The sequence below is a fragment of the Epinephelus lanceolatus genome, chromosome 21, assembly GCF_041903045.1.
Source record: "Epinephelus lanceolatus isolate andai-2023 chromosome 21, ASM4190304v1, whole genome shotgun sequence".
NCBI classification, from domain to species: Eukaryota; Metazoa; Chordata; class Actinopteri; order Perciformes; family Serranidae; genus Epinephelus; species Epinephelus lanceolatus.
In genome coordinates this window covers 37,510,355-37,530,676 of record NC_135754.1, presented here as the reverse complement: position 1 = coordinate 37,530,676, position 20,322 = coordinate 37,510,355, and the positions used below count along the sequence as shown (strand labels likewise).

At 44.3% G+C, this 20,322-nt stretch overlaps 1 protein-coding gene and 1 pseudogene across 2 annotated transcripts in view; one reads left to right on the top strand and one right to left on the bottom strand.

Annotated features, from left to right (window-relative positions):
* rnf213b (ring finger protein 213b) overlaps positions 1 to 20,322 on the top strand; it is a 49,902-nt gene that overhangs the window by 27,306 nt on the left and 2,274 nt on the right. For both annotated transcript variants that reach the window (XM_078163702.1, XM_033611447.2), the window contains exons 29-63: positions 39 to 151; positions 245 to 358; positions 476 to 534; positions 633 to 789; positions 1,025 to 1,160; positions 2,373 to 2,561; positions 2,646 to 2,779; positions 2,900 to 3,075; positions 3,168 to 3,368; positions 5,009 to 5,196; positions 5,277 to 5,397; positions 6,069 to 6,169; positions 6,378 to 6,557; positions 6,678 to 6,823; positions 6,914 to 7,013; positions 8,511 to 8,622; positions 8,854 to 9,058; positions 9,189 to 9,379; positions 9,741 to 9,863; positions 9,972 to 10,073; positions 10,158 to 10,400; positions 11,768 to 11,852; positions 11,953 to 11,987; positions 12,083 to 12,180; positions 12,268 to 12,418; positions 12,515 to 12,680; positions 12,766 to 12,854; positions 14,001 to 14,249; positions 15,137 to 15,269; positions 15,355 to 15,438; positions 18,384 to 18,555; positions 18,830 to 19,031; positions 19,117 to 19,194; positions 19,381 to 19,578; positions 20,168 to 20,257. In XM_078163702.1, the coding sequence (XP_078019828.1) occupies positions 39 to 151; positions 245 to 358; positions 476 to 534; positions 633 to 789; positions 1,025 to 1,160; positions 2,373 to 2,561; positions 2,646 to 2,779; positions 2,900 to 3,075; positions 3,168 to 3,368; positions 5,009 to 5,196; positions 5,277 to 5,397; positions 6,069 to 6,169; positions 6,378 to 6,557; positions 6,678 to 6,823; positions 6,914 to 7,013; positions 8,511 to 8,622; positions 8,854 to 9,058; positions 9,189 to 9,379; positions 9,741 to 9,863; positions 9,972 to 10,073; positions 10,158 to 10,400; positions 11,768 to 11,852; positions 11,953 to 11,987; positions 12,083 to 12,180; positions 12,268 to 12,418; positions 12,515 to 12,680; positions 12,766 to 12,854; positions 14,001 to 14,249; positions 15,137 to 15,269; positions 15,355 to 15,438; positions 18,384 to 18,555; positions 18,830 to 19,031; positions 19,117 to 19,194; positions 19,381 to 19,578; positions 20,168 to 20,257 (4,921 nt within the window). The remainder of the gene's footprint in view (positions 1 to 38; positions 152 to 244; positions 359 to 475; positions 535 to 632; positions 790 to 1,024; positions 1,161 to 2,372; positions 2,562 to 2,645; positions 2,780 to 2,899; positions 3,076 to 3,167; positions 3,369 to 5,008; positions 5,197 to 5,276; positions 5,398 to 6,068; positions 6,170 to 6,377; positions 6,558 to 6,677; positions 6,824 to 6,913; positions 7,014 to 8,510; positions 8,623 to 8,853; positions 9,059 to 9,188; positions 9,380 to 9,740; positions 9,864 to 9,971; positions 10,074 to 10,157; positions 10,401 to 11,767; positions 11,853 to 11,952; positions 11,988 to 12,082; positions 12,181 to 12,267; positions 12,419 to 12,514; positions 12,681 to 12,765; positions 12,855 to 14,000; positions 14,250 to 15,136; positions 15,270 to 15,354; positions 15,439 to 18,383; positions 18,556 to 18,829; positions 19,032 to 19,116; positions 19,195 to 19,380; positions 19,579 to 20,167; positions 20,258 to 20,322) is intronic.
* On the bottom strand, positions 17,320 to 17,544 carry LOC117247737 (U2 spliceosomal RNA; annotated as a pseudogene).

Genomic DNA, 20,322 nt, shown 5'->3' with positions numbered 1-20,322 from the left:
GGTGTTGCAGATGTATTTACTATTCCATCTGCATCCAGATACTGCACCATGAACTACCTGATGTCACTGGAGGACCAGACCTGTTGGGTGATTTTCATCGTGAAGGTTTCCAGGATTCCAAGTCAGTCTCAGTACATCGGCTTCCAGGGAGGTGAGTTATAAGTGGAATATGATCATTACTGCAGTTATTTGTTGACATGACATATGACAGGATCAAATCCATGTTTTGTCTCTGATATCAAAGGAGTCTGGCGCTCGGTGCACATTGACGACCTGAGGGATTCACAGGACATGAGCCTGAACCTGTTGGTTTTCTGTGGGACGCTCATCAGCAACCTGCTCAATCCTACACTGTCAGGTAGCAACTGTTCATCTTCAGTGTGTTGTGTTACAGATGGCAAAGAAAGTGGTTTCATTGTTCTCAAGGCAATTTTTTTTATACTATAAAATAAACAGTATTCTTGATCTTTAATAGAAAACCATGAAGATGGAGAAATGGTGAGGAATAGACAACTCTCTCAGATAGATACAAATGTAAGTTTAATAATATAATACACCTTATGTTCCTTTATATGCATTAGTGTGAAACAAATCTTAGTTTTTACTTTAAATGTGATCATGTTTGTGTACAGGGAAATAGAGCCCACCTCCACAGCCTATCCTTAGTGAGATCATGTATCCAGAAAGCTGTGGGTTTGCTAAGAGACCCTGATAACGTGACATCGCGAAGCATGCAGCGGATGCACATCCTTCTGACTCTTCTGGGAAGTGGTCAAGCGCATGTGGCAGGTAAATCTCATCATCTGAAATTTTAGTTTGTATATTAAAATCGTTGAATGTATCTGCAGAAGTCTGACAGGGTTTGTTGATCACTTTCTGTGTGAATTAATTATTATTAATAATTATTCTCCTTTTTATCTCCTAAAAGCCAACATCTGAGTCTGATCAGAGCAAATACATTCTGTCTGTCTTGTTGCATCTCTGATTGGTTTCTGACAGACGCCAACTCTATACTTTATTAAAGGTCACTTTCAGGAGGTGTTGTTGAGAAGACTGGCGGAGGCCTTGGCACAGAGGGAAGAAATGATGGGCTCTCCGAAGGAGTGGGTGAACAGAGAAGCCAAGAAACGCCAGGCTCTGCAGGAGGGGGGAACTCTGAGGTAAAGTTACTTTGCAGAACTTGAAAACCTTAAAATAAAGGTCAGGTGACTGGACAAGGAACAAGTGAATCATTTTTGGTGCTAATTCGGCTCCAGAATCTTCACTATTTTATCTCAGAATTTCAGTATGTGCATTTACACTTTATGTGCACTCTTCAAGTGCTTTCTCATTTCTAGCAGAGACTCTTGATTAACTGAGACGGCTCACTTTAGATTCATTTCCTGTATCTGTGTCACGTGAGTTTTACCACTGCCCTGCCCCTTTAGGAGACTAGCCGCAGGTCCAAAATCTATTCGATCCGATGGGAGAAGCGAACGTGACAGATTCTTTCGCCTCAGAGTCACCCAAGTAAATATTGGACTAATACTGGAAGCCAAATACCTTCCCAAAATTACACTTAAATGGCTTTTTAGAAAGACACTTTAGGAGAAAATTTGGCAGAACTTCTGGCAACACAGAATCTCTTTTCCCTCTTGGTGCTGAACCAGTGGTCTGGCTTCACTGTGGTCCTGCCAACGTCGCTTTCTGAACCAGATAAACAGATATTTAAATAGACTTATACGTGAAACCATAAAGTGTAAGTTAAAACCGAAATAAAACTTGTTTTTCTTTGCTTAGTAAGACTGTTACTGATATTATTTAACTGTTTTTCAAGGGGGAAAAGAGAACACCATTACACTGATATGATCTTGTCCATCCATCCATTTTCATTCGCTTATTCGAGGCTGGGTCGCGGGGACGTCCCTCTCCCCAATAATGCTTTCCAGCTCCTCCTGAAGGATCCCGAGGTGTTCTCAGGCCAGACAAGATATTTAATCCTTCCAGCCTGTTCTGGGTCTGCCCCGGGGCCTCCTAACTTTAGGACGTACCTTGAACACCCCTTTCAACACAAAGGAGTAGCGACTCTTCTCTGAGGTCCCTCCAGATGTCCGAGCCCTTTACCCTATCTCTAAGGCTTAGCCCCACAAAGGAAACTCATTTCGGCCGCTTGTATCCACGATCTCATTCTTTCAGTCACTGTCCAGAGGGTCGAGGGTATGATCATGTGCTGGGTTGATATCAGATAATAAGATAAAAAGTTCACAACACTTTCAAATGGAAGTAAGCATCCCACTGGCGCAGCTTGTAATGTGATGTCTTTTGATGAGCTTCTTTGTTTCTAGTCAACAATTTGATTAAGTGCAACTTTCTTTTGTGTCTTAAACTGATAGACACACCCTGTGGCGGTGTCTTCAGTCCACCGTTACTCCAATCTTGGCCAACATGTTGGAAGTCATGGACAGGTATGCAAGTCTGGACCTGCTCTCCGACGACAGGCTCAGCCAAGGTCTGATCAAGCTGTGGTTGGACATCCTGGCAGATTCACAGATTTTAGGCCTGACACCTCACCAGAACCCAAGGTACTGTGGATTAACTTCCTCTGTATAATTCCCACAGTCAATTTAAACAACAAAAGGCATTATTTGTCCTTTTATAATTTCTAGTGAGTCCGACCAGGAGGTGCTTGTGCATCACTACTTCATGCTGGATGGAGTAGAACAACCCTGCGCTGCTCCGTTCAGCTGGCTCATCACAATGCACCTTGAGAGCTTGTGGGAAGAGTCAGAGTTTATGCCAGGTTTGCCTTCATCTGTGACTTTTTCAATAATCTCCACTCTACTAGTATAAACCTGTGAACATATAAAGCGTATATAGTGTGGGTACAAATGTTTTTTTGGCTCTTATGTCTGATCCGCAGTAACAAAAGAGGACGGCACAGGGAGGATTCTCCAGTTTGTGAGCACCTTCACCAGCAGCAGGCTGAACAGTCACTTACAGAACCTCTCAGAGGAGGAGAGATCAGAGTACAGCCATCACTATCTGCAAGACTTCCTGCTGCTGTCTCTGAAGATCAAGTCAAAGGATCAGCTAAGGGTACAGATGTTGTTATGTTTCGCACATTTAGATGAAACATACTTTGGGAACAGCCGGTATTAGCCTAAACCTTTTACACATGCTGTATTCAGGTGTTCACCAGGGCCTTGCAGGGCTGTGTGACCGAGCTTCAGACGTCCATGGGTGTCGCCACTGAGCTCTCTCCTGCCTGGATAATGGCTGCTGCCAAACATTATGCCCCCAGACTGGACACTCTCTACCACATATTTCTGCTGCAGCCGCAGTTAGCCACCGTATTTCATCAGGGGTTAAAGACGGAGCCCCAAGAAATGGTGAGAGCAATCTTTTGGAATCGCTAAACTGTGACTATTGACACATGAAGTGGTTTTGAACAGGGATGTCATGAGAACCGAGCTGCTTCAAGTTGTTTCAAATTCTGGAAAAGGTGACGTTACTCATTTTCTTCCAGTACCACAGGTTTTGGGGATGCAATTCCTCCAGACCTGACATGGCTGCATATACGCCTACACAGTGTTGGGAAGGTTATTTTTCTATCAAGAATATTTTTATTCAATTTTAACAAGTTTACATGATATGCATACACAACAGGTTTGAAACTTAACAAAGCATATACATGACGAGGAACAAAGCATGACATCCAATCACAATCCTCCCCATTCCCCATTCAACTCCACTGCTATGCAGATGACACCCAGCTCTATCTATCCACAGGGCCTACTTCCACACTTCCCCCCAGTTCCCTCTCTGACTGCTTATTTATTGGATATTAAATCTTGGCTTTCAAGCAACTTTCTCAAACTTAACAGATATAGAACTGAGATTCTTCTTATAGGTACTAAATCTACTTTGCATACTGTACTACTACAGCATAGCTTCTCTCTGATCATGGACAAGTCCAAAGTCCGTCCATCCCCTCAGGTTAAGAGTCTGGGTGTCATCCTGGACAGTACACTGTCCTTTGAGGCCCACATCAATAATGTTACTTGGTCTGCATACTTTTATATATGTAATATTGATCATCTTCACCCATCACTTACACCTCAGAGCGCCGCTATCCTCGTTCACTCTTTGGTTATATCTCGTATTGATTATTCCGTCCAGTTCCGTTGGTCCAGAATTCAGCCGCCCGTATCATAACCAGGACCCTCACCTTTTCATAAAATTCTGATCAAACAATTGCTCTTTTGTTTGTTTGTTTTTTTGAGTTTCCTCCATGGGGTGTCTGGCTCAGCCTTAGAGATAGGGTGAAGAGCTTGGATATCCGGAGGGAGCTCGGAGTAGAGCCGCTGCTCCTTCGTGTCGAAAGGGGTCAGTTGAGGTGGCTCGGGCATCTGATCAGGATCCTCCTGGGCGCCTCCCGCTGGAGGTGTTCCGGGCACGTAACACTGGTAAGAGCCCCAGGGTCAGACCCAGAACACACTGGAGGGATTACATCTCTCGTCTGGCCTGGGAACGCCTTGGAATTCCCCAGGAGGAGCTGGAAAGCGTTGCTGGGGAGAGGGACGTCTCGGGTGCTTTGCTTGGCCTGCTGCCCCCGCAACCCGGCCCCGGATAAGCAGATGAAAATGGATAGATGGATGAATCTTCTCAAGATTAAGACAGGACATAATGTCCCTCAGTTACTGGGCATGGGTAGACAGGGCAGCACCCCTCCATCTGATTTGAACCCCCCATCTGGCCAGCAGAGAGGCAAAAGACAGTGTACAGTGTTGGATTGAAGTCAGGTGTACATCATCTTCTCCGGTGGCGCTAAAGGGGTCAAAGACTAGGGGGTTGGGTTGCAGGTCAGAGTTGACGATTGAGAATAAGATTTTGGGAAACATTCCTGTCAACCTTTGCCGCACTGTGAGATTAGTGATGATGTAAAATGCTAAACATCAGCATAATCCTAACAATACGACAGTTGTTAACATGCTAACTGTAATGTTAATCAATTATCACCATTTGCCAGGTGGAGGACATTCAAGTTCTCGGTGTCTGTGTCGAGCAGACCAAACTACTGACTGTGACGTCACTGCAGGAGTGCAAGGCCTTTGTGAGAAGGGTGGAGTTTCTGCAGCCGTGTTTGGACAGACTGTTTGGTCAGAAATACCGAACCCTCTGCAGCCCCAGCTGTCTGCAACATCTGGACTCCATCAGGTGAGTCTAGGTGGAGACAGCAAGAAGATAAAAGTTTAATCTAAAAACAGGTTAATTTATAGCTTCATTCGTCCTGTCAGGTCTCTGTGGCGGGGGATGCTGGTCGTCACATCCTTCATCCAGCACGTCCTTTTTAAAGTTAAACATGACGACTCGAGATTGAAAGAACTGGCTCTCAAACACTGCAACCTTCACCTGAACGTAAGTACCATGGATCTACTGTTTGTATTTTCAGCTTGGTAAGAGGTTTTCCTCTCAGGAATGATTTAGCTGAGGTGGTGAGCCTCCTGCGGTCTCATTTATAAACATTGTGTACGCACAAAACAAGGCCTTAAAGAGGCGTATGCCACTTCCTATGGAAAAGTTGTGATCGATAAAAACAGACTCAATGGGAGAAACTTTTTGGAGATAGGAAATTGGTGATGCAGATGGTGCAGTGGAAGCCTGAATGTAGAAATTGTAGAATATTTTTTGGTGCATACCATTTTTGGCTTTTGTCCATATGTACATTTTTAGTATGGATCCTACGCATTGTTTTATAAATGAGACCTCAGATCCTGACGCATCTGACACATGTATCTCAGGTGAGGTGTCCTTCCTCCAGTATAAAAGCTGAAACGACATTTGCAGTAGAAATAAAATACGACTCAGGAAGGACTGGATTTCTTACTATGAGCAGGAAACAGCCACAGATTTTGCCCCAGAATTCTGCCGTTTGACATGGCGATAAAGTGTGTGTGTCATAGGCACCACTGGACAAGTGACAAGTGATTGTGAGACTGTGTGTGTAAATGCACAAACGCGTGGATGCATGTGTGTACGTTGTCACAGCTATTGCAAATTTGCGGGTGTTTTTTTTTATATTCTTCCAGCTGGTTCAGGGCTCACCTGATGTAGGGAGTGTGGAAACACTGCAGCAGCTGATCCGGATCCTCAATTCTTTTCACGAGGAGTGTATCAGCAGGGATCTGAGGTCGGGATCTTTTTTTACTATTTATATGCAGTGTTTCAGTTCAAGGCAATATCTGGACTTATTACTTACAGAAACATCTCACCATAACTCTTTAAAGCAACCAAGTCATTTTACAGTTCAATACAATGTTAATGATATTAACTATAAAGTAACTCTATCCTCCTATCTCACAGTGCGATATTGAATCGATCATGATGTTTTCTTACAGGTTTGGCATCTCCTGCCCAGTTTGCCTGTCGGAGCTCACACAGCCGTCAGTCCTGCCCTGCCAGCACGTCGTCTGTCTGCCGTGTCTCCAACGCTCGATTCAGCCAGACAAACGCTCTTGTCCTAAGTGCAGGACAGACCTGCCGGCCGACTTCAAGCCAACTGTTTCTCACACTCACAAGTGAGTTCAGAAGAATGTTTCCATTAAATGCTTTCTAGTACAATAGTTTGTGAAACAAAGAAAAAGCAGCTGAAGTGTTGTCTAATCAGCTTTCTAACAACTTTTCTTTTCTTGGTTCAGGGCAGCTCTCCAGCAGCAGGCAGCGATCAGGGACTGCTGTAACTCCTTCTTCCTGGAGGTGGTGTCCAGGTTCTGTCTGTCAGAGGGGCAGACGCCTGCAGAGGGAGTGGTAGAGCTGCTCTTCTCCATCCTCGTCTCTGCCAGCGGTCAGTGAGACCTTAAGTCCTACCAACCAGATAACTGAAGATGCTGTGATAATGAGACGTTCACCCCTTTTATTGTTTTGTGTGATGCAGGAGACGTGTACAGGACCAGACAGCTCACTCCCTTCCTGGAGTGTGTGGATAACAGTCCAGTGGTGCGATCAGTGCTGCCAAAGCTGCTGCTGCAGTACAGGTGAGAACATGAACGATCTAGGGAGCACGAGGGGAGGAGGTACTCAAACTGTCTGCTCATTTAGAAGCAGTAACACCACATTAGGAAAATAGAAAAAGTAGAGTATACTTTTCTTCGTTTTCCAGAAATAATGACATTTCAAAAGTAGGAGAACGGAAACATGAAAATGAAAATTGAACCCTGTTGGATGTAAAATCTCATTTGTCCAATTTCCAATTTTGTGCATTTTCACAGTCTCAGATCAGTTAAAGGAGCGCATGCTTCTCTACCTTAATCTGAAATTTGTACTTATTGTAACTCAGCCCGGTCTCACACCCAGGGCATCTAAATACACCACTTGTGTCCCTGGTCTTTAGCGGCTATATGAGATGCACCAGGCTCTCAACAAACTCCAATGTAAACCCGTCAGCAACATACTACATGTTCAGAGCAACAGATGTAGTTTAAAAAAAGCTGCTTAGGGTGGATGGGTCCAACAAGAACAGGACTTTGATCCAGAAGACAGGTGTTTGTGTCCCCTGTGAAACTAAGAGTCAACGTTGAGTTATTTTGTCACGTCAATTGCGAGTTGACTCACGTGACCACATTTCATTTGGAGCGATGGTCCCAAAAAGAGAAAATATCCAGTGAGCCAAAATGCCTTGTTGATGCCAGAGGTCAGAGGAGAATGGCCAGACTGGTTCAAGATGATAGAAAGGCAACAGGAAGTCAAATAAGCACTGGTTCCAACCAAGGTGTGCAGAAGAGCATCTCTGAAGCAACAACACCTTGTCCAACCTTGAAGCAGATGGGCTACAGCAGCAGAAGACCACACCAGGTGCCACTCCTGTCAGCTAACAACAGGAAACTGAGGCTACAATTCACCAAAACTGGACAATAGAAGATTGGAAAAACCACATTCAGATGGAAGCATGGATCCATCCTGCCTTGTATCAACGCTTCAGGCTGCTGCTGCTGGTGTAATGGTGTGGGGGAGATTTTCTTAGTACCAACTGAGCATGGTTTAAACACCACAGCCTACCTGAGTATTGTTGCTGAGCGTGTCCATCCCTTTATGACCACAGTGTACCCATCTTCTGATGGCTACTTCCAGCAGGATAACGCACCATGTCACAAAGCTCACATCATCTCAAACATGACAATGAGTTCACTGTACTCCAATGGCCTCCACAGTCACCAGATCTCAGTCCAATAGAGCACCTTTGGGATGTGCTGGAACGGGAGATTCTCATCATGGATCAACTGTGTGATGTCATCATGTCAATATGGACCAACATCTCTGAGGAATGTTTCCAGCACCTTGTTGAATCTGTGACACCAAGAATTAAAAAGGGGGTCCAACCTGGTACCAGCAAGGTGTACCTAATAATTAGTACTTTTTAGGAATACGTATACCCCAGTGTCCAAATATGACAAGTAGAGACGAGTTGACGTTGCGTAACTATAGTAACATTTATCTAGAAACTGTATCAGTGTAAATGTTTGTGTATCTGTCAGTTTTGAGCAGGTGAAGACTCACATTCAGACGTACCTGAAGAAACTGGAGGAGAATCTTCTAACCAGAGAAGACCGAACTGAACTCTACCTGCTGTTTGTCAACTGCTTCCAGGTGAAAGACACAGATCTTCACCTGTCCGTTTGTCCGTCATCCTCAGAGTGATTATTGTTATGATCCTGATACATTTTTGATGGTAATCTGTACAGGTCCTGTTTCTAACCTGCCTTTCCCAGAGTTCACTTGTCTCAGTGCTAACTGTGTTTTTTTTACTGTAGATTCGCTGTGAAACATTTAAACATGATTGAATGCCATCATTAATAACATGTTTTTTATTTTTCTCAGGACTCTCTGCTGTGTTCAGAAGCGAGAGAAGTGAAACAGAGCGCAGAACAACAAAGGCAGGCAGAGATCAGATTCCTGGGCAGGATCGCCAGGAAACAAACTTCAGACAGACGAGAAGACCCGGCAGAGTTCCTGCTCAACATCGCCCAGCTGAGGATATGTCTAAACACTGCCGCCCAGCTGCTGGAGAGAGCTGCAGCTCAAGGTGTGTGATACTGAGCTTCATTACTGAACACATTGTTTAATCACACACCGACTAAAATGACGCATCAACATGTCATCAGATGCTCTGTGGTTTCATGAAAAAGGATCATATGTTTCTGCCTGAACTGCAGGCAGACCTAAAGACGTGGAGGCTCAGTACCTGCAGCAGGTGAGGGCAGTGTGTGAGTACTGCGGGAATAACTGGCACAGGGTTTACCTGCTTCGAGCGCTCCACAGACTCTCAGGTGTGGACTGCATACTGTCCCTGATGAACAACCCCACCTGGAGATGGGTCTTCCCCGCAGAGCTCCTCCGACTTCAGGTAAAGATGCCTCACAGAAACACAGAGCAGCCGGAGTTATAAAACAAGAAAGTTGTTTTCTCTTTGTCATCATGAGACTTTATTTGTCGTCACAAGAGAGAAAACCATCTGAGGTTTGTTCTAATGGGAGAAAAATCAAAAGTACGTCATTGTGTATTTGGCCTGAAAGCCTCACTGCTTCCTGAGAACATTTTGTGGTTTTAAGAAAATATTTCTCCATGAAATACCATGGAGAAATATTTATCCTAACAGCAGCAGTAATGTGCTTCTCTACAATGTTAATACTTTTAATATTTTCTCAAGTGAATGCATTTTGCTCCTGTAGAAAAAAAACACTGACATATTATTTTTCTTCTCAAAGAGGATGACTCTAACGAACGTGGACCAGCTCCTCTGCTGTGGGACGCCATATCGAGCTGTGAGAGACGCTGTGGCCAACGTTCTGCTGAAGAACACACCTGACACCTTCATGACACAAATACAGGTCAGAGAGACTCCAGAGCTGAGAGAATAAAATGTTCAGTTAATTATAATTAAATTATAATAATGTATATTCCTCTCTGACGTCTCTGTGGTTTGATTTTCTCTGCAGAAGCTGAAAGGCTCTCAGATCAGTCTCGTGGCCCTCGCCTTGTTCAAACAGGTCACCTGCCGCTACAAATCACCTGACGTCAACATGCATCTCTCCCCGCAGGTCACTCACCTTACTCATGTCTAATGTAAATTATGTCTGTTGTTAATTCTCTCTTTAACATGTTAGCTCTGTGTGAACATACAGGAAATGGCACAGCTGCAGGGGCTCCTGAAAAACATCAAGTTGCAGGAGTTCAGAGAGTTCTGCGCTGCGCTTCTGTCAAACCAGATCGGAGGACCGGGTTCAGGTCTCCGCATCAGCCCGGACCTCTCAGCTCAGAGACAAACTCTGCTGGAGCTGCTGGTCCATCTGGACTCTGTGATCCTCAGTGGGAATCCTCTGCTGGTTCCTCTTCATCAGATCGCCTCCCAGCCGCAGAACGTTACAGTAAGACTTCTCTTGTCAGGCTCTTCATGATGTCTCCTTCTTAAAGGGGCACTGCACTGATTTTAGTTTGCTCTTCGTGGTTCGTACTCATCAACCTGTGAAACCAGTTGGATGTCTTTAGTGGCTCTGGAGGAGAGAATAGTTCAAATAATGTCATGGTGATATCATCAGGGCCTGTGTGATAAACAATACATTTTTTTTAAAGGACGTAACATCAACTTTGAGTAAAGGATTAATGGATTAGATTTTGTTGGTCGAAGGTCAAGGTCACTGTGACCTCATCTGTCTCAGTCTCGTAAACACAATATCTCAAGAACACCATGAGGGATTTTCTTTGTCAAATTAGGCACAAACGTTCTCTTGGACTCAACAATGAACTGATTAGATTTTGGTAATCAAAGGTTTAAGATCAATGTCATTGTGACCTTACATCTATCTAATGCTCGGAATGCAATATTTGAGGAAAGCCTTGGATGAGTTTCCTCAAATTTGGCACAAATGTCCACTTTGACTCAAGGATGAACTGATCAGAATTTATTGGTCAAAGGTCAAGGTCACTGTGACCTAGCGTCTGTCACATTCTCATGAAGATGATATCTCAAGAATGCCTTGAGGGAGTTTCAAGTTCATTGCAAACATCTATTTGGACTTTGCAATAACCTGATTCAATTTTGGGGGTCAAAAGTCAAGGTCACTGTTACCTCATCTGTCTCAGTCTCGTTAACACAATATCTCAAGAACACCATGAGGGATTTTTTGGCCAAATTAGGCACAAACGTTCTCTTGGACTCAATGAACTAATTAGATTTTGGTAGTCAAAGGTCCAAGGTCATGGTCATTGTGACCTTACATCTATCTAATGCTCGGAATGCAATATTTGAGGAAAGCCTTGAGGGAGTTTCCTCAAATTTGGCACAAATGTCCGCTTTGACTCAAGAATGAACTGATCAGAATTTATTGGTCAAAGGTCAAGGTCACTGTGACCTTGCATCTGTCACATTCTTGTGAACACAATATCTCAAGTACCCCTTGAGGGATTTTTCATTTTTAAAATTTGGCAAAAACATCCATGTGGTATGCAATGTCTTTATTGCCTATTTCTGCCTCAAGTGTTTTCAGAAACATATTTTAGTGTACTGTTCGCTATAAAACAGTCAAGCCAAAAATGAAGCACTGCCCACAGGCTGGAGCAAGGTTTCTCATTTTACAGCTAAACAGTACACTAAAATATTTGTCTGAAAACACACAAAACACAAAAAAAGCAACTCAGTAACAGAAGTTTGATTGGAATTAAGGTATTTTTGCACAATGATGCCAAAGTTATACTGCCTATCCCAGCTTTAACTCAACTTCCTTTTTCCTCCAAGAACTCCTTTCTGCCGACGATGCCCGATGATCACACAAGTGAAGTCAGACAGTGGTTGACTAGAGACACGAGAGCACAGATGTATCGTAAGTATTTAACCTCACAAAGGTTCAGGTTATTTGTTGTCATCACTTTTCTATGAATAGTCCATCAGTAGATATATAATGTCTTTTACATTGTTCACAGTTTGTGCCAACGGACATCCGTGTGTTGTGACAGAGGTATGAGCTCTTCGTGTGTCCTTCTTGTCAAAAGTTCCTGACCAACAGAAAAATTCAGTAAATAATACATGATATGCCTCTGTATTGTCCCACAGTGTGGTAGACCAGTGGTTACAGCACGATGTCCAGAGTGTGGAGTCCAAATCGGTGGAGTGAATCACAACCCAGTACATGGATTTACAGCACAACAAAAGTATATAAGTGTTTTCAGTCAACAAGAGTTGTGACAGAATTTTCAGTCAAATATTTGTGTTTAATTTACTTCCTGTTGTGTATGAAGCGTCACAGATCAAACTCGGACAGGACACGTGTTAGGAGAGGCTCGTCTGAGGTCTGAAGCCCCTGAAAGACAGATGACCTCCGCTCAGTCCTGCATCCTGCGGCTCCTCACACACCTCGCCATGCTTCAGGGCGCTGTCAGAAACAACAGAGTGAGACTGCAGCTGCATTTTCACCATCATCTACACATCACTGGTGTTATTATGTCACTGGTATTAAGATATGTAGTGTGTTTTTTGTTGTTGTAGGGGGTCAGTGACATGATCCACCCCAGGCCCCATGATGTTTTCACCTTCCTGTGGAGCCACCTTGAGAAGGACATGCGTGTGTTGGGGCAGAGTCTGGATCAGAACATGGACAACACGGCAGTTACAGTTCATCTGATCCTCAATGCCTGCACAAAGTTCACTGCAGGTGATAAAAAAATTTCAAAGATTTTCAGCTGCTGTTAGTCATGAAAGAAATGTTCATGTGACATAACTGCTGAATGTGACTGAAGGTTCCCGCGGAGCAGATCTGTCCTCCAGGCAGGGACGGCAACGCTGGGAGAAACTCGTCTGTGACTCTGCCATCAACCCAGTACTTCAAGTAAGGAATGCAAAATTTTTTTGCCTCTGCGCTGGTGATAGGTAATCTGCTCAAATTTGGCACAAACGTCAACTTTGAGTCAGGGAATAATGGATTACATTTTGGTGGTCAAAGGTCAAGGTTACTGTGACCTTGCATCCGTCACATTCTCATGAACACGATATCTCAAGAACCCCTTGAGGGAGTTTTTCAGATTTGGCCGAAACATCCACTTGGACTCAACAATGAACCGTTTAGAATTTAGTAGTCAAAGGTCAAAGGTCATTGTGACCTTACATCTGTCTAATCTTGGAATGCAGTATTCAAAGAAGGCCTTGAGGGAGTTTCCTCAAATTTTGGCACAAACGTCCACTTTGACTCAAGGATGAACTGATCAGAATTTAGTGGTCAAAGGTCAAGTTCACAGTGACCTTGCATGCATCACATTTTCCTGAGCACAGTATCTCAAGAACCTGTTAAGGGATTTTTTTTTTTCAAATTTGGCACAAACATCCACTTGGACTCAAAAATGAACTGATTGGAATTTAGTGGTCAAAGGTCAAGATCAATGTTACCTGGTTCATCTCATATTCTTGGATGCTATATCTAAAGAAAGCCTTGAGGTGGTTTCCTCATATTTGGCAAAAACATTCACTTGGACTCAAGAATGACTGATTAATATTGATGGTCAAGGTCACTGTGATCTCACCAAACATGTTTTTGGCCATAATTAAAAAAAATCATTCGCTAATCATGACAAAACTTCACGCAAATGTCTAACAGGATAAAATGATGAAGTGATAACATTTTATATTCAAAAGGTCAAAGGTCAGCTTGACTGTGACATCATCATGTTTTAACGTCATATCTCAGGAACAGAAGGGGAGACATTTGGTCAGATACTGAATTGGAGACTCTAATCTTGAAACTGTGCTGATTGTATAGATCTTCTGTGTGTGAAGCATCCGTGTTTTCACTGACTGAATGGAAACTGTCAGAGACACTGGACTGGCTCGCAGATAAAATCGTGGGGCGATAATTTGAGTTTTAAGCACTGCATCGATTGCCTAGTCTGGAACTGGAATCAATACTAGAGATGTTAACATGAAAAGGTACAAAGACATTTTGTGCCACAGGGTGATGAAATCGTGTTTCTTCTGTTTTCAGAATTTGTCAAGGAATCTGTCTGAAGCTCAGGAGAGAATCAGTGATGACGATGGACTCGCTGGAGGTCCCCTGATGAATCTCCTCTTTAAAGACCCTGCGGCCATGTTGTCCCTTCCCTCTGACTGCCCGACACATCGCTCCTCCTTCTGGACTCTCCCCGAGATGATGACAGTGGAGCGCCTCTGTCAGCTGGTGGGAGAAGCGCAGGCACGCAGCAACTTGCCCCTGCTGAGCCTCTTCCTCAAGAAGGTACCGAGCTTCATCTTTGTCTGACAGGGACTGAGGGCACAGTGGAGGAAAATCAGGCTGATCTACACCAGATCTGACATGGTTTGATGTGTCTGATCTGAGGTGTAGTGAGGACTGATGGTCCGAACTGATAATCTGATGGTCTGAGAATTTATCCTTGTCCTTGAGGGGGGGGGGGTACAGTCACTGATACTTAAGCCTATAGTGAAAGTAGAGTGTGGGGTTTTTTCATGGTTTTGCCTTCACTGGTTAGGACAGTATGGAAGCAGACAGGAAATAACCACTCAGCTATCAGGATGTCCTCCTGCTGGAGATTTTATCAAGAAGATAAAAGACTCTCTCAAACAGCTCCCTACACTCTCTGCCTACCCACTCTCACTCTGTTTCTGCGTTCACACGAAGGCTCCACCACACTGAGTGCCATCCCAAACCAGCTAGGAAGGACTGGAAGTTAGTTAGTTAGTTAGCCGACTTACTGACCATGTACAACGCCGTATTGTGTTCGTCAAGGAAGACGCTCCGTACAATAAAGTTCGGCAACTACCCTTAGAAACGTTACCTGCTCTATCTAAGAAAGACATTTAACTTTAATTTCTACTTATTTTTTAATATATATCAATTAATCAAGTTATTTTGTTCTTTTTATGATAAAAAGATAATATACAAAAGGGCAGTCTGGGACCGTGAAATCTCTGGTAAAGTTGTTTGGTGAAAGACTGGCTATAAATCTGGTCTCAAGTCTGCGTCTTTCCTCAAACTCAGGCTTTGTTCTTTCTCTGTGGTTATGAATGTATATAGCATCACTACATGTTAGTTGCAGCCCTGACATACGTGGCATATCAGAGCCTTTTACATGTGCTGACTCTGTGTGTGTGTGTTTGTCTCAGATCCACTGTGTGAGGCAGTTACACCACCTGCCTGAGCTGGCTGCTCTACAGTCGGACCTGCTGAGGGTGTTTCCTCTGATGTCAGACGCTGCAGATCAAACTATTACCCAGATGTTACAGTGGATACCAGCAGGTATTTAAACATTTTCTTGAACTACAACAACAAGGAAACAAACATCACACAGACACAAACTGAGCTTCCTTGTTGTCCTCGTCAGGATGCCAGAAGAAGACGCTGATGGAGAGGGTGGAGAGATTCATCAAGGTGTGGAACTGCCTCAGAGTGGAGGTGGCAAACAACTGTAAGCATCAACATTTAACTCTGATGTTTAAGTGTAGAGATGTAGAGGATTCATTGTTGCTCTCATTGCATCAACTGAACTGTCAAAAGAAACATTCAGCTGCTCGTACCAGTGTCAGTCATGACAACACACTTTATTTATTGAGCTTTATGGGCAAGTTTGGTATTTTTCACCCTGGACTCTATTTTCACAGGTTTCTGTGTCTCAGTGACTGATGGGAACAACCGTTTTTGTTGTTGACACCACTTTAGATGCAGCGAATGTTCACATTTTTAATGTTCATTAGTATGGAGTATTTTTTCCCTTTTAGATGGATGATGATGAAACTCCTCTGAATATGTCACATAAACACTTTAAGGTAACACCAGACTGTTTCTGCTGCTGAAGTAAAGAGTGGAAAAGTAGTTAATGACTAATGAGATCTATCTGAAATGATGCATTTATAATAACGGGAGCTGATTAACAGTGTGAATTATTTTACTAATAAAATATTATCTTCAAAAAGGGGACCGGAGGGTGTGCTCCAACTATCGGGGTATCACACTGCTCAGCCTCCTGGGTAAAGTTTACTCCAGGGTGCTGGAAAGGAGACTCCGACCGATTGTTGAACCTCAGATTCAGGAGGAGCAATGCGGATTCCATCCTGGTCATGGAACAGTGGACCAGCTCTTAACCTTGCAAGGCTGCTGGAGGGGGCGTGGGACGTTGCCTATCCAGTCTACATGTGCTTTGTGGACCTGGAGAAGGCTTACGACTGCGTCCCTCGGGGGGGGGTCTTGTGGGACCATTCGGTCCCTGTATGAAAGTGAGAGCTGTGTCCACATACTCGGTGTGAAGTAGAACACGTTCTCGCTGGGTGTTGGCCTCCACCAAGGTTGTCCCTTGTCACCAATCCTGTTTGTGATCTTCATGGACAGGATCTTGAGGCGCAGCTGGGGGGAGGAAGGGGTCCGGTTTGGGGACCTCAGAATTGCATCCCTGCTTTTCGCAGATGATGTGGTTCTGTTGGCTTCATCACACTGTGACCTCCAGCATGCACTGGAGCGTTTTGCAGCCGAGTGTGAGGCAGTTGGGATGAGAGTCAGCACCTCCAAGTCTGAGGCCATGGTCCTCTGTTGGAAACCGGTGGTTTGCCCTCTCCGGCTTGGGGGAGAGTTACTGCCTCAAGTGAGGGAGTTCAAGTATCTCGGGGTCTTGTTCACGAGTGAGGGTAGAATAGAGCGTGAGATGGATCGGCGGGTCGGTGCGGCTTCTGCAGTGATGCGGGCACTGCGCCGGTCCATTGTGGTTCAGAGGGAGCTGAGCCAGAAAGCAAAGCTTTCAATTTACTGGTCCATCTCTGTCCCAACCCTCACCTATGGTCATGAGCTCTGGGTAGTGACTGAAAGAACGAGATCACGGATACAAGCAGTGGAAATGAGTTTCCTCCGTGGGGTGTCTGGGCTCAGCCTTAGAGATAGGGTGAGGAGTCAGACATCTGGAGGGAGCTCGGAGTAGAGCCGCTGCTCCTTCACATTGAGAGGGGTCAGTTGAGGTGGTTCGGACATCTGATCAGGATCTTCCTGGGCGCCTCCCGCTGGAGGTGTTCCGGACATGTCCCACTGCCCCCGCAACCCGGCCCTGGATAAGCGGATGAAAATGGATGGATGGATGGAATATTATCTGTTTTTAAGTTAAGTTTAAGTTTTAAGTTTATTCACTTTATTAATCCCCCTGAGGGGAAATTCAATGTTTTTCACTCTTGCTTGTCAATTACACACAGGTCTGAAAGACACACATGCACAAACAGGACCTATACATGCACAAAGTGGAGAGATGTCAGAGTGAGGGGGCTGCCCTTTGGTCAGGCGCCCCGAGCGGTTGGGGGGTTCGGTGCCTTGCTCAAGGGCACCTCGGCAGTGCCCAGGAGGTGAACTGGCCCCTCTCCAGCCTCTCCACCAGTCCACGCTCCATATTTTTATTTTTATTTTTTTTGGTCCGGACGGGGACTCGAACAGGCGACCCTCCGGTTCCCAACCCAAGTCCCTATGGACCGAGCTACTGCCGCCCCCAAATTGATAAGAACAGATACTACACTTGATCTTAGCCAAAAGGCCGAGAAGCATTGGTTACCACGGTGATTTTATCTCGTTAAAAAGAGAACTAGTTTCGTAGTACTGAAAACCCAGAGTTATTAACCTTGAAGTTACCCGTCTAACTTCAAATCCCGCTTCGTCGTTCAGGTCTCTGGTTGAAAAGTACCAAACTCAACCTTTAAGTTACTCTGTGATGTATAACAACAAAAATAAAAGTGTTCATTTATTAGATTCTGGGTAAGCTATAACACTGTGATTTTAAACATGAATTGAAAGAGGACTCATTTAAACATGACAGTTTATTTGTCTTTAAAGCTGAGCAGTGACATCATTAGGATTAAAGCTGGAATCATTTCTAGCTTCTGCTGCTCAGACTGACGTGTGCTTTATTTAAACAGCAGTTTTGAAAAGACTTTAAAGATGTGTTATTTTTAACAGTGTTTAAATCTCAGTTTTAAAGCAGACCCACAGTTTGACAGCAGTGTTTAATGTAAACAGTCTGAAGTCTTCAGTGTTTGGTGTCATAATATCAGTGAAAGAGTGAAAACATCACAATTTGTCTCCTATTTTAGAATAATTTAAGCCTTCGTACCTTTTACCACCTCAGAGAATAAAGACCATTTCTTATAATTGCATTTGTTTATGTGATGAATGTGCAGTGTTGATTGTCATTAAGTCAAATTGTAGATATCAAAATCAGACTGAATTGAGAAAGAAAAATAATGATGTAATTGATGTTCTCCCTTCACTGCATGACTCAACTAACTTTCTCTCCTCCCTGTGTGTGTGTGTGTGTGTGTGTGTGTGTGTGTGTGCGTGCGTGCGTGTGCATGCGTGCGTGTGTGCGTGCATGTGTGTGTGTATATATAGCAGCAGATTTGGGTGTGGATGTGAACTTGTGTGAGAAGGAGCTGACGACAGAGAGCTCTGGAGAGTTTCTGACACCGTGCCGACATGGACCGGGGTCGTGTCTCCGAACTCTGGTCGACTTCCTGTCGGAGACTCACAACAGCCTGGTGAGAGCGAGTGGCCGAGAGGACAGGTGAGTGCACAGTGTGCTGGGGTCGGACTGACAATAGCACTGCGTGAAAATACGACTGCAGGGTTCATTAAACAAACCTTTTTATTCTGCTTCTTCTTGAATACAATGGCTGTTTGCTTCCATTATAAACATCACCAGCTGTTACTCTACAGTCTCATGCATGTGTCATACAAACTGGACATTATCTTTTCACCTTTACATGTAACAACACGTCAACTCCAGAGCAGGCTTTTAACCTCATGAGTAATACTGCTCTCCTGTTTTATTTCCTCAGTGAGTACAGTGTTCCTTTAGAGAGGATATCAGAGACCCAGCTGACCCTCTGCAGCCCAGAAGGAGAGCTGCTCCCTCTGGTTTTATCCCACTGCCACTACACCCTGAGGAAAGGTGGCGAGACAGACAGCACCTATGACCTGCTGGGCATCCAGACTGAGCTGTCCCGCCGCTTCCTGGCTGGAAAACCACTTATCCAAGCGGTAAAACCTAAATCATTCAGCTGCATGCAGATGTCAAGTGATGCCTAACGCTCTGCTAACCAGGAGTGCTGTCCTCTTTCATCAGGACACCTCGAGGTACCTGAACAGACACCTGCAGGACTTCTCTCTGGTTCTAAACGAGGTCAGAGGCAAGATTCATCAGGTATGTTCGCTTGCTTTCGTATTTTACAGCACCAGAGTCCTCATCTGGAACTGACTAATGCCAGCCGGAGAATGTTCACAGTCGTTTCCTCTGTAGGATTTTGTGAGGCCACTTTGTTAGAGGTCACATTCCTTCCCTCACACTCCCCTCGCTGTGCTGCTGACAGTTTCCCCATCTGTGCTGCAGGAGCCGCTGAAGGGTTCGGTGAGCAGCACCATGAGGACGGTGCTGCGTTCATACACAGACGTTTGTGACGCCGTGTTCGTGGTGGAGATCGGCCTCCGCTTTCTCGGCAAGACTGGCGGGGATCCACGAGGTCAGCTTCTGACCTACCTCACTGATTCGCTGCAGATGAAACAGCAGATTTCCAGCGCTGTAGCCAAGGTAGAAACCTCCAGACCCACAGCTACTTCCACTAAAACACTGCTATGCAAAGAATGTGATTATGATGAGCTCATTTTGTACACAATGCACTCCTTTCTATAAACCGATTACTATTGATACTAATGTGTGGAAATAAATGACATGAAAGTGTGCAATCAGGAGTCTACATTGTACTTTTCATTACAACAAAAGTTTAATTTGTTAAAACTTACCTTTCCAGACATTTTGTTGGCGTCCATTGATTTCTGCAAGATATGACAAGCTGTTAGGAGACTTTTGAATCTTACATAAACAATGTAATCCACCACAGTGAACAAGTTCAGGTGTTGTCTTTAAATACTGCAGTGCACATGTTTAAAGTCATTCTGCATCACCCAGCAACTATAATGTAAAATTGACAGTGAAGAGTTTGTGTTCACAGTGATGGATTACAGAAGTCAGGCAAGTTTCACGAGTTTGCTGAACAGAAAGGAATGAATGGCTGGAAACAAATACAGCAAAACACACAATTCAGGAGCAAAAACTTGCAAACAAAATACTGGTATGTTCTTGTAAAATATTAAACCTGCCTGCTTCGTTTTCTTCATAGGGTCTTGGAGATAGCAAACTTGAAAGCAGCATATTCACCTGGCAGCTCCTGACTGCGTGGAAATCTGAGCTGATGCTGAACAGGAACCAAGTAAGTGTTAATAAACAGTCAGGACCACTTTAGTCAAAGAAAACTTTATTTCTATTCGCAGTATT